The sequence below is a fragment of the Hyaena hyaena genome, unplaced genomic scaffold (assembly GCF_003009895.1).
Source record: "Hyaena hyaena isolate Hyena2069 unplaced genomic scaffold, ASM300989v1 scaffold_23, whole genome shotgun sequence".
NCBI lineage: Eukaryota > Metazoa > Chordata > Mammalia > Carnivora > Hyaenidae > Hyaena > Hyaena hyaena.
In genome coordinates this window covers 415,884-428,549 of record NW_024080655.1, presented here as the reverse complement: position 1 = coordinate 428,549, position 12,666 = coordinate 415,884, and the positions used below count along the sequence as shown (strand labels likewise).

Here is a 12,666-nt window from a genome sequence, read left to right as displayed (position 1 = left end):
AGATTTCGTTTAGAATACTCTTCTTGTTTTTAAGATTTAATTTTAACACCAGTTAGTTAATATGCAGTGTTATATTAGTTTCAGGTGCACAATATAGTAATTCAACAGTTCTGTACATCACCCTGTGCTCATCACAAGTGTTCTCCTTAATACCCATCACCTTAAAATAGTCCATTTCGTAACTAGGCGATTGTTATTATTTTTAAAAATGTTTTATTTATTTTTGAGAGAGAGAGGGAGAGACAGTGTGAGCAGGGGAGGGTCAGAGAGAGAGGGAGACACAGAATCCCAAGACAGGCTCCAGGCTCTGAGCTGTCAGCACAGAGCCCATTGCGGGGCTCAAACCCACAAACCGCGAGATCATAATCTGAGTGGAAGCCGGACGCTCAACTGATTGAGCCACCCAGATGCCCCTTAACTAGGCAATTATAAACAGAACCCGAAGGTACCTAGCAGCCTAAATTTTCTAATTTCTTTCAGCGACTACTCAATTCGTTAAAATCTAATATTTTTTTCTCCTTGATGAAAAAACAAATAGCTACAACAGAGTTTTAAATATATTTGTCAACTTTTACAAGGTTCTTTAAAAACGAGTGTGACCCCGAGGCCGGTTTTTGAGTCCCTCCTGCTGCTAGCTGTTAAAAAAGAAGGTTAAGTTTTTGGACGTTAGGTTCTTTTTTTTTTTTTTTTAATAGTTTATTGTCAAGTTGGTTTCCATTGGACGTTAGGTTCTGAGCAGTAAAGCTGGGGGGAACAAGGGAGCACCTTCGTGCTCCTGGCTGAGTGTCCGTGCACCTGCCAGGGTGGAGGGCTAGTTACATCTGGGGTGAGCAGAAGGAGGCGGCAGGTTTAGTCGCTGGTCTCAAATGTTCTGACGGCTCATCCATCCCTTCCGGGGTTTCACAGCTCCCTTCTGGAGCTGGGCGTGCAGCGTCTCTGGGACTCCTGAGGAAAATCATGAGATCCCAGGCTCTACGCGTCACATCCTCTCAAAGTCACATTCCTGAAGGCAGGTAAATCCTTGGACCCCAAAATTGAGAAGCGTTGGCTGGGGCAGCCATTTCGGGTGTGGCCACTAGATGGCGCCAGAGGACCGGGCGGAGGATGCCATCCTCGGTTAAACTGTGGGAGGGCGATGGAAGACAATTGGGTGATTAAAGGAACTAGAAGCCAGAGAGCGGATGCCTAAAAAGCAGCAGCAGGGTTGAGGAAGTGCCCTTGCCAGCACTCGGTAGCTTTGCCCCTTATAATTTAGTATACAAAAAATTTAGATAAGAAAAAGAAGGGGAAGAGATCCCGTGTGGTCTCCAAGCCATCAGATGGCCCCCAATGGTACTTACTCCCTGGCACTCACAGCCCGGTGGACCCGTTGGGCCTTGTACCAGGGTCGGTCCGTGTGACCAGCAGAATGTAGCAGAAGTGATGGTACGCTGCTTCTGAGATTAGGTTGTAAACGTCTCTGCAGCTTCTCTCGTGAGCAGCCCTGTGAGCGGCCCACGTGGTGAGGAGCTGAAGCTCTTGTCAACAGCCAGATGGTCTTGGAAGTAGAGTCTCCAACTCTGTTGAAGTCAAGCCTTCAGATGATTGCAGCCCCGGCTTACAGACTGTAGCTTCCTGGGAGACTTTGAGCCAGACCTGCCCCTAAGCCACTCCCAGATTCCTGATCTCCAGAACCTGCTTTGGAGTCAGATGGACCCGAGTCGTGTCCTAGCTGACCGCCTTCTAGTTGGCAGACGAGCCACTTCACCTCTTCGAACTTCTGGGTCTTTGTGGGAATAATAGCGTTTAGTAATAACGAGTGCTACATAATAGCGTTTACGCAGCTTAAATGAGATAATTTGTACAAAACTCAATTTAACTGCGAGCTGCTTTTCTATAAAGGCAGAGGCCGGAAGTTTCCTTGGAGTAGATGTCTTAGTTCTGAGAAGTTAATTGAGCGCCCTGCTTAGTAATGCAGATAAAGTAAGTGTGGGGACCTTTTATTCCGATGTCTGTCCTGAGGCAGAGCACAAAGTGCCTCTCCCCTTGCTATGCACAATTTGCATACAGAGCAAGGAGCTTTCTGGGAAGGAAGGACTGAAGCCCCTACCTTTTGGTCTCTGAGATTTGCAATTAGAGAAACCTATTTTGGTGGCTCCTGGTAACATTGACCGTGATCCGTCAGCATGAATGAATATTAAAAGCTGCAAGAGGGAGCCCTCCATGAGGGAAAGAGGGGTCGGTGTTGGTGATGCAGGGTCAGCACCAGCAATTGTGTGGGAGGCTTGGTTTGTACAGCGTCAACCTGTTGTATCAGCCATACTGGACCGTGGTGTTTTGGGGGAACAATAGCTAGGTGTGTGAGAATGGACAAGGAGAGCTATGACTTTGGGGCTTGAGTATGGAGTCTAACCATGTCATGGCAAAGTCTTCACCTGGGTAGTAAGCCCACGCCTATCAGATTACACAGGACCGATTACATGGCAACAACCAAAGAGTGCCTCTCAGTTTTTTAATTTCTCTCTTCCCACATGGCCTTTGGCAGCAAGAGTCTTTTGGATTGAGAATTCCTCAGAACTTCATGGACAATTTGGGATGGAGAAGGGGTCTAACATTATGTGGGGAGTTGGTGGACTTATGTTAATAAGGCAGGTGTGTTCTAGAGCAATTCATTGGGTAGATAAAAGATGTGATTTAATTTGTATTTTCTGGATGGTGAACTAAAGTGTATGACTTGGGTAAACTAACTGCTGTTGTAACCAACAAGTCCCAGAATCTCAGTGGCTTAATAGTCACGTCACAGTTTAAAGTCGCTGGCACCATTCAAGGACCCAGGCTGGTACAGGTTCCATTCCCTCTCACCCGAACCTCTGAAGGTCATTCAGAGTGTCACTTCCTAGCTGGCAGATGAGGAGGAGAGCGTGGAAAACTGTGGGAGGTTCCTTTTTTTAAAATATTTTTTTCCTATGTTTATTTATTTTTGAGAGAGCAGACAGAGCACAAGTGGGGAAGGTGCAGAGAGAGAGGTAGACACAGAATCCAAAGTAGGCTCCATGCTCCAAGCTGTCAGTAAGAGCCCGACTTGGGGCTTGAACTCACAAACCGTGAGATCATGAGCTGAGCCACGCAGGCGCTCCTGGGAGGTTTCTATGGGCCAAGTTTGGAAATGACGTATATCACTTTCAGCCACATTGCACTGACAGGGAAATAGCAGTTAGCTGTGTACCCAGGAAGCAGAGGAGAACTGAGGGCATTGATGAGCGCTGGCGTTCTGTCCCATATTGGTCAAGCCAATAGATAAAGTGCTTACTTAGCACGGCGCCTGGCACCTAACAGGGGGTTCCGTAAATGGTGGGATCCTCCCCCTTTCCAGAGACGCCTGTCTGGGGAAGGAGTAGATGGGAAAGAAATAGCCTCTGTGCTTCTGCATCGGCATGGTGACCCAGTTGCTGCTAAATGTCTTGTTTGGTGGCTCTGACGGGGTCCTGAGTCCTGGTTTGGGTGCGCGGTGTGGTTGTAGGAAGAGTTTGGCTCACAGGCATTCTCACAGCCTCCAGTCATGCTTTTAATTACTGACCTGTAGGCTCCTGGGGATCTCAAGGAGGTGAAAGAATTCTCAGCTCTGAAACCCAACCCCCAAGGGATGACATTAATTTGCTTCTTTGCAAACTTTTCCTAACTCTTTGCCTCAGCTCCTTAGAGTATAATTAGTTGCCCAAGACTGTCATCAGGCCGTAAAGCTGGGTGTGTGCCACAGAAAGCAGGGACTGATCATACATCTCACAGAACAGGGAACTAATTGGCTCTTTTCCTTCCCTTGATGATGATTGTAGCAGCGGAGAACTTTTTCTGCTAAATGAGAAGAGGCCGGGTACCTGAGTTGTGGAGAGTTAATAGAAACAATTAATTCTCAAACAATTGAGAATACGTGGATCTGAACAACAAACTATTTTATTATTTTTTACATCTATAGTATCATGTTTGCCCACTGTTTTTTAACGTGCTTTTTTTTTTCTTTTTCCGTGATATATTTTGAAGCTCTTTCACTATCAGCATACGTAGCCCATACCTATTTGTTTTAGTCACCTTGGGCTGCCATAACAAATCCCATACTGAGTGGCTTAAACGACATGAATTTATTTTTCATAGTTCTGCAGACCAGATGTACAAGATCAAGGTGCTGGTGGATTTGGTTCCCTGGTGAGGGTTCTTTTCCTGGCTTGCAGTATTGCTTTTTAGCTGTGTCCTCACAAGGCCCCAGGAGTGAGGATGAGGATGGAGGGGAACCCAGTGCTCTCTCTCTCTTCCTCTTCTTAGGAGCTGCTAATCCCGTCAGGAGGATCCGACCCTCAGGACCTCATCTAACCCTAATTACTTTCCAAAGGCCCCATCTCCAAATACTTTCACATCACGATGAAGACTAGGGCTTCAGCATGTGAATTTCTAGGGAACAGTTCAGTCCTTAGCACCGTTCATTTCTTATTTCAGCTTTATTGAGGTATAATTGGCAAATAAAATTGTAGGATATTTAAACTGTACATTATGGTGATTTGATATACGTATATATTTTTTGGAAGGATTCCCCCATGTAGGTTTTTAAAAAAATTTTTTAATGGTTTTATTTTTTAAAATTTTTTTTATTCTTGAGAGAGAGAGAGAGCATGAGCAGGTGAGCGGCAGAGCAAGAGAGGGATATGGAATCTGAAGCTGGCTCCAGGTTCTGAGCTGTCAGCACAGAGCCTGATGCGGGGCTCGAACCCACAAACCGTGAAATCATGACTGGAGCCGAAGTTGGTCGCTTAACCGACTGAGCCACCCAGGGGCAGCCCCTCTCCCCTGTAGTTAATTGATATGTCCATCACCTCACACTTCACAGAGTTATCTTTTTTGGGTGTATGAGAACATTTAAGTTTTACTCTCTTAGCAGATTTCAGTGTTACCAAGTACAGCCACCATGATTTACGTTAGATCCCCAGACTGTTTTCTTCTTATAGCTCAAAGTTTGTTCCTTTTTACCAACCTCTCCCTAATTCTCCCCCTGGCCCCTAGCCTCTGGTAGCCACTTCCTACTACTTCCATGTTGCTAGTGTTTCCATGAGCTTGACTTAAATTTTTTTTTTTTTTAGATTCCACATATGAGTGATACTATGCAGTGTTTGTCTAACTTTTATCTCTTTGACTTATCTCATTTGGCATAATACCTCAGGGTTCACCCATGTTGTTGCAAATAGCAGGATTCCCTTCCTTCTTATGACATAATAATATTCCATTGTGTATTTATAGACCACATCTTCTTTATCCATCCAGCTGTTGATGGATACTTAGGTTGTTTCTTTGTTGGGAGGGTTCTTTTTTTTTTTTTGAGCAAGGGCAGAGAGAGAGGGGGAGAGAGAGAGTGAGAGAATCCCACGAGGGGCAGAGAGAAAGGGAGAGAAAACTGGGGCTCAGTTTTCACCCAAAGCAGGGCTCATTCCTCACCCAAAGTGGGGCTCAGACTCTGAATTGTGAGATCATGACCTGAGCTAAAGTCAGACATTTAACCAACTGAGCCATCCAGGCACCCCTTTTATTATTATTTATTAGTTTTTTACTAGTGAGAGCAAGGGAGTGGGGGAAAGGGGCAGAAAGATTGAGAGAATCCCAAGCAGGCCTGACCAGGGCTCCATCTCATGACTCTGGGATCATGACCTGAGCCAAAATCAAGAGCCAGACACTCAACTGACTGAGCCATCCACGTGCCTCTGTTGGAAGGTTTTTGATTACTGATTCAGTCTCCTTTTTAGTAATTGGTTTGTTCAGATCTTCTATTTCTTTATGATTCAGTCTTGGAAGGTTGTATGTTTCTAGGAATTTATCCATTACTTTCAGATTGTCCAATTTGTTGGCATGTAATTGTTCTTAGTCTCTTATAATCCTTTGTATTTATGTGATATCATTTCTAATTTCTAATTTTTTATTTTAGTCTCATCTTTTATTTCATAAGTCTTGCTACAGGTTTGTCTGTTTTTTGTTTGTTGTTGTTGTTTTTTTGTTTTGTTTTGTTTTTCAGAAAACTACTTCTTAATTTCCTTGGTCTTTCTGATTTTTTAAATATCTATTTCATTTGTTTCTGCCCTGAGCTTTGTTACTTCCTTCCTTCTACTAATTTGGGGTGTTGTTTCTTCTTTTTTTTTTGTAGTTTTTTTTTTTTTGAGATATAAAGTTAGCTTGTTTATTTGAGATTGTTCTGTTTTCTTCATGTAGGTATTTATTGCTTATAAACATCGCTCAGAATACTTTCGCTGCACCCCATAAGTTTTGGTATGTTGGGTTTCTGTTTTATTGACTCAAGATATTTTTTAAATTTCTCTTTTGACCCATGGGTTATTTAGTAGCATATTGTTAAATCTCCAAATATTTATGATTTTTTCAGTCTTGTAATTGATTTTTATTTTTATTTTTTCTTTTATATAATTTTTAAGTTTATTTATTCGAGAGAGAGGGAGAGCACATGTGAGCAGGGGAGGGATGGAGAGAGAGAGAGAATCCCAAGCAAGCTCTGTGCTCACAGCATGGAGCCTGATGCAGGCTCAATATCATGACTATGAGCCCAAATCAAGAGTTGACACTTACCCAGGTGCCCCTTGTAACTGATTTTTAGTGTCATACCATTGTAGTTGAAAAATATGCTTGAGGAGCGCCTGGGTGGCTCAGTCGGTTAAGCGTCCAACTTCAGCTCAGGTCATGATCTCATGGTTCTTGGGTTTGAGCCCCGCGTCAAGCTCTGTGCTAACACCTACCTCAGAGCCTGGAGCCTGCTTCAGATTCTGTGTCTCCCTCTCTCTCTGACCCTTCCCTGCTCACACACACTCTCTCTCTCTATCAGAAATAAAAAACAACATTAAAAAATTTTAAAAAAGAAAAAGATGCTTGATATGATTTCAGGCTTCTTAAATTTACTAAGACTAGTTTTGTGGTCTCACATATGATCTCTCCTGGGGAAAGCTTCATGTGTGCATGAGAGGAATGTGTATTCTTTTGCTTTTGGATGGAATGTTCTGTAAATATCTGTTACATCCATTTGGTCTAACGTGTTGTTTAATTCCAATGTTTCCTAATTGATCTTCTGTCTGGATGATCTATCCATTGATGAAAGTGGGATATTGAAGTCCTCTACTATTATTTTATTGCTGTGTATTTCTCCTTTCAGATCTTTTAATACCAGCTTTATATATTTAGGTCCTCCTATGTTGGATGCATAGATATTTACAAATATTATATCTTTTTGTTGGGTTGACTCTTTTATCATTATATAATGACCTTCTTTGTCTTTTACTATAGTGTTGGGCAAAAAGTCTATTTTATTTAACATAAGTATAACTACTCTTGTTTTCTTTTGGTTTCCATTTGCATGGAATAATTTTTTCCATTCCTTCACTTTCAGTTTGTGTGTATCATTAAGCTGAAGGGATGGAATTTTGTAAGCAGCTTCTAGTTGGGTCTTGTTTTTTAATCCATTAAGCCACTCTGTATCTTTGATGTGTAACCTAGTCCATTTACATTTATAGTATTCATTGATAGGTATGGAGTTTAATTTAAACTGCTATTAACTGTTTTTTGGCTCTTTGCAATTCTTTTCTTCCTTTCTTCTTGTCTTGCTCCCTTTTTGTGATGGTTTTCTGTAGTGATGTTCCTTTCTCTTTTGTGTTATTCACTACAGGTTTTTGCTTTGTGGTTACCATGAAGTTTACATAAAACATCTTGGATTTATAATAGTCTATTTTAAGCTCATAACAACGTAAGTTCAATTATATACTAAAGCTCTACATTTTTACCCCTCCCCTCATTTTATGTTTTTGATGTCACAATTTACATCTTTTTACCTTGTGTATCCATTAACAAATTATTTTGGTTATGGTTATTTTCAGTACTTCTGTCTTTTAGCCTTCATACTAGAGTTGTAAGTGATTTATTACCCACTACCATCACAACACTGGAATATTCTGAATTCAACCATAATTTACCTTTAGCAGTGAGATTTATACCTTCATATGTGTTCATATTACTAATCAGCATCCTTTCCAGTTTAGCTTGAAGAACGCCCTTTAACATTTTTTGTAATGCTGGTCTAGTGGTGATGATTCCTTCAGTTTTTGCTTGTCCAAAAAGCTCTTTATTTCTCCTTCAGTTCTGAAAGTTAGCTTTGCCAGGTCGACTATTCTTGATTGGTAGTGTTTTTCTTTCAGCACTTTGAATATCATGCACTCCCTTCTGGCCCGTGTAGTTTCTGTGAAAAATGTGTGGATCATCTTATGGGAGTTCTTTTATATGTAACACGTTGTTTTTCTCTAGGTGCAGTAAAGATTCATTGTCTTTAACTTTTGACAATTTAATTATAAAGTGTCTCAGTGTGGGTTTCTTTGGATTTATCTTATTTGGAAATGTCTGAGTTTCCTGAGTCTGGATCATCTATTTCCTTCTCCAGGTTAGGTTTTGAAAAAGCTTTCTGCCCCTTTCTTTCTCTCTTCTCCTTTTGGGACCCCTGTAATATGAATATTGATGATATCCTGTAAGGCCCTCGTGCTATCTGCTCTCTTTTTCATTCTTTTTTCTTTTTGGATGAATTCCACCGACCTGTCTTTGAACTTATTGATCCTTTCTTTTGCTTGATGTAGTCTGGTATAGAACCTCTATTGAATTTTTCAATTCAGTTTTTATATTCTTTATCTCTGTGATTTCTCTGGTACTTTCCTATATTTTCTTTTTGTTGAAATTCTCACTTTGTTCATGCATTGTTCTCCTAACCTTGGTGAGCATATTTATGTGCAGGGGTCCAGCCTCTGCAAGCCAGGGTTGGCCCGGAGAGTGATGGTTGGTGTCGGCGAAAGAAGACACGGAGCCAGCCTCTTCAGGTGGACTGCTCACATTTATTTTTCAGCTTAGGGTTTTTATATAGCAAATTCAAACAATCATGCTTAACCAATTTACATTTTTTTAGTACAGTCATAGGACTTAACATTTCTAAGTTTTCTTGGCAACAGTGATTTCACAGTACATGATTTCTACTTCAAGCAATAAAATTTAACCAGGTAGTCATAACAAAGTTTTACATATTCTTTACTACATATGGCAGGGTATCTAAGGATAAGTGAAACATATTGCCAGAATACATGAGATCACAGTGCCCTTTAATTGTTTAAATTCAGTGGACATACAAAAACAGGATATACTTGTACCCGCAGTTGTAGGTAACAGACTCTCACAACCCCTTACTAAGAAAGAACAATGTCAACATTTATCATAGATTACTTATGTAAATTTTTTACGTGGTTCTACTAGAATTTGGTCTCTGCATTTACCAATCTCATTCTTTGACCAGAACAATCCATAAGTGGCCTTAAAGGCTTGAGGTCAGCAGGCAAATGTTTCTCTAACACTTTTCCGAGAAAGTCCTCCAAAACTAGTAAGTCTTGTTTTTGTCTCTGCTTATGGCATAATATGTATTCTTACTGACAATTAGACTCATACAAGGAAAATGAATTCTAGGTCTCTTATAGACCCAGTGCATACTGGACTGTCTCCAGTTTTGCTAATTGCTACAATATTCATTAGACAACATCTGATTGAGAGGGCAGACATGATATTTAGGTACATTCCATTTTGGTGGAAGGGGGGAACTTTGGGTGATTCTGGTTTCATATTAACCCTAGAATAGACTAACAGCAGAAGTGAGAGTAAAAGGTACAGACAAAGTAGAGAAGAAGAATTCTTCCGGGGGTTCTTCTGACTGCATTGCAGTCTCTTCCCTGGGCCTTGCCATCAGGGATGACCTGTGCCGTTTCGGTCTCTGGCATTTATGACCATTATTTTGAACTCTTTATCAGGTAAATCACTTCATTCCATTACGGCCTGTTTCTGGAATTTTATTTTGCCCTTTTGTTTGGAACACATTTCTCTGTTTGTCTGATCTCCTTGACTCTGTTGGTTTCTGTGCATTAGATAAAACAGCCATCTCTCCTAGTCTTGATGGAGTGGTGTCTTGTAAGAAATGAACTTAATCATTCAGCCTGGACTGAGCTTTTGGTTTTCTCTCAAGCCTGTATGCAAGATGCTTTCTTTGTGTTTAGTGGCTTTCAGTAGATGAGGGAGAGCCAAGACCTGTAAGTGTCCCAGAGGGGAGGATCTCATCAAGAAACAGGCCGATTGAAAGCCAGACCCTTAGGCAACAGCTTTTAAAGTATATAAATAAGCCTCTTTCAAGGAAAGACTGGGAAATGGTCATTTCTCTCTGTTTCCTTTGTGCTAGGACCTGGTTAAGAAGGGTTTCTTTGCTATAGACCTATGGGACCAGTCAATGCTGCCCTGCTGCTCAGGTGACTGAGGGGGGCAGCCACAAAGCCAGATGTGTGCATAAGCTCCTGCCAAGGAGACACGGATGACCAGGAATGGGCCAGAGGGAGGAGGTGAATATTGTGTCCACTGGCCTTCTTGGTCTCCAGGGAGAATTGCAGTCAGCACCTAGATGTGTGCTAAATCAGAAGCCTAACTCTTAGGCATCAGCTTTTAAAGTATGCAATAAGCCTCTTTCAGCAGAAGACTTAGAGTTAGGCATTTCTGTCTGCTTCCTCTAGCTGGGCCTTGGGGGAATAGCCATAGTGTGTCCTCATGAGCCCATTAAGAGCTGTTTCTTTGCTATAATTTTGTGGGTCTCGTGGATGCAAGCCATGTTGGCTTTCAGAGCTCCATACATTGACAAAATGTTTTCACCTTCACTTCCATGTCATTCAGTTCTCTATGTTACCCTGGGAAGTAGTAGGAAATGTAGTTTATCTCCATTAAAAAATTTTTTTTAAATCTTTATTTATTTTTGAGAGAGAGCGACAGAGTGCAAGTAGGGGAGGGGCAAAAAGAGAGGGAGACACAGAATCCAAAGCAGGCTCCAGGCTCTGAGCTGTCAGCACAGAGTCCGATGCAGAGCTCAAACCCATGAACCATGGGTTCATGACCTGTGCTGAAGTCAGATGCTTAACTGACTGAGCCACCCAGGCACCCCAGTTTATCTCTGTTTTAAAATGAGATAAAAGACCAGAGAATAGCAAGAGCAACATCAGCATTTGTTTTTGGTATCACTCCTGTATGTTTTAATATTATTCTAATATTTGGTAATGTTTCTTCATTCCTTTATTAGAATACATATGCCTGACAGTCCATATCACTTGGAGGCTATTAGAGGCAGCAGTACTATATGTTATGAAATGGACTGTGTTTTTTTGGGTGTCAGATTTCTCTAAACATTAGGTTCACTCAGGACCATGAGACTATTTATTTGCCTAAAGTCATACTACTAGTAACTGGTAGAATGGGCCCTTTGAAGTAGGTCTTTAGATTTCAGAGCCAAGACTATGCTATATTACTCTGTTTCTCATGGGATAAAGTTTAAGAGATGATAACTGACTTGTCTGTAGCAACCCTTTTGGAAACTGGTACAGTGCAGGCTATACCAATCCCATTGAGCTTCACACCAGAGTCTCTCTTATTCCTGTCCAACAACCATTCAATCCACAGTCTTTTCATGGCATTTTTCACTTCCATGTTTCTCAGGGTGTAGATCAGAGGGTTTAACATGGGTGTGATGATGGTATAAAACACAGCCACCATCTTGTCCTCAGTAAAAGTGGTGGAAGGCCTTAGGTAGATGAAGAGGCAGGGGATAAAAAACAAGATCACCACTGTGATGTGGGAAGCACACGTGGACAAGGCCTTGCGCCTCCCCTCTGATGAGCGGGTCTTAAAGGAAAGCAAGATGACAGTGTAAGACCCCATAAGAATGATAAAGCAGCTCAGTGAAATCATGCCACTGTTAGCTATCACAATGAGCCCCACCATATATGTTTCTGTGCAAGCCAGCTTCAGTAAAGGGTGGACATCACAGAAGTAGTGGTCTATCAGGTTGGGGCCACAGAAAGGCAGTCGTACAGTGAGCATGGTCTGGACGAAGGAATGCGTAAACCCTCCTAACCAACAGGTCATCACCAGTAGAGAGCAGACTTTACGGTCCATGATGGTCATATAGCGTAGAGGCTTACAGATAGCCACGTACCTGTCATAGGCCATGGCTGTGAGAATAAAGATCTCTGTGCAGCCAAACAGATGGCAGAAAAAGAGCTGGGCCATACAACCACCAAAAGAGATGCTCTTGACTTTGGCTTGGGAATCAATGATCATCTTGGGGGCTGTAACAGAGGAATAGCAGATGTCGACAAAGGATAGGAAGCTGAGGAAGAAGTACATTGGAGAGTTGAGATTGGGACTCCTTTGAACAGTCATTATAATGAGAAAATTTCCAGTCATGAGTATCACGTAAAAGAGTAAGAACAAAAAGAAGCACAGTTGCTGCACTTTCTCATTTTGGGAAAGACCCACGAAGATAAATTCTGTAACATTATTTTCCATGGAAATTAGGAAGCACACAAGAGGGAAATGCAGTGTGACTTCACCTACAGGAAGAAAATAAGAAGGACAATTAGATTTGGGCATATGGTACCATAACATTGTTATTTAAAAAAATTATTCTCAAAATTTCTCACTTAAGGTATTGGTTTGGGTAAAGTGTGTTTCTTAAAATGATCAGAGATGGGAGAGTGTTTGGGAGGAGAAAGAGAAAAGAGGAGAGAGAGGGAGACAGAGAAAGAGAAGGGAAAAAAATGT

The 12,666-nt window shown here is 41.6% G+C and overlaps 1 protein-coding gene and 1 long non-coding RNA gene across 2 annotated transcripts; both read right to left on the bottom strand.

Moving 5' to 3' along the window:
• Positions 1-716: 716 nt before the first annotated feature.
• On the bottom strand, positions 717-1,424 carry LOC120228397. Its single transcript, XR_005527492.1, has 2 exons — positions 1,341-1,424; positions 717-1,122 (listed from the first exon to the last, which is right to left on the bottom strand). It is a non-coding gene; the product is annotated as an uncharacterized LOC120228397 (long non-coding RNA).
• A 9,970-nt stretch (positions 1,425-11,394) lies between these two features.
• LOC120228441 (olfactory receptor 4S2-like) lies at positions 11,395-12,414 on the bottom strand. Its single transcript, XM_039226796.1, has one exon. The coding sequence runs from the start codon at positions 12,409-12,411 to the stop codon at positions 11,395-11,397; it is 1,017 nt and encodes a 338-aa protein (XP_039082727.1). The 5' UTR covers positions 12,412-12,414.
• Between the last annotated feature and the right edge of the window lie 252 nt (positions 12,415-12,666).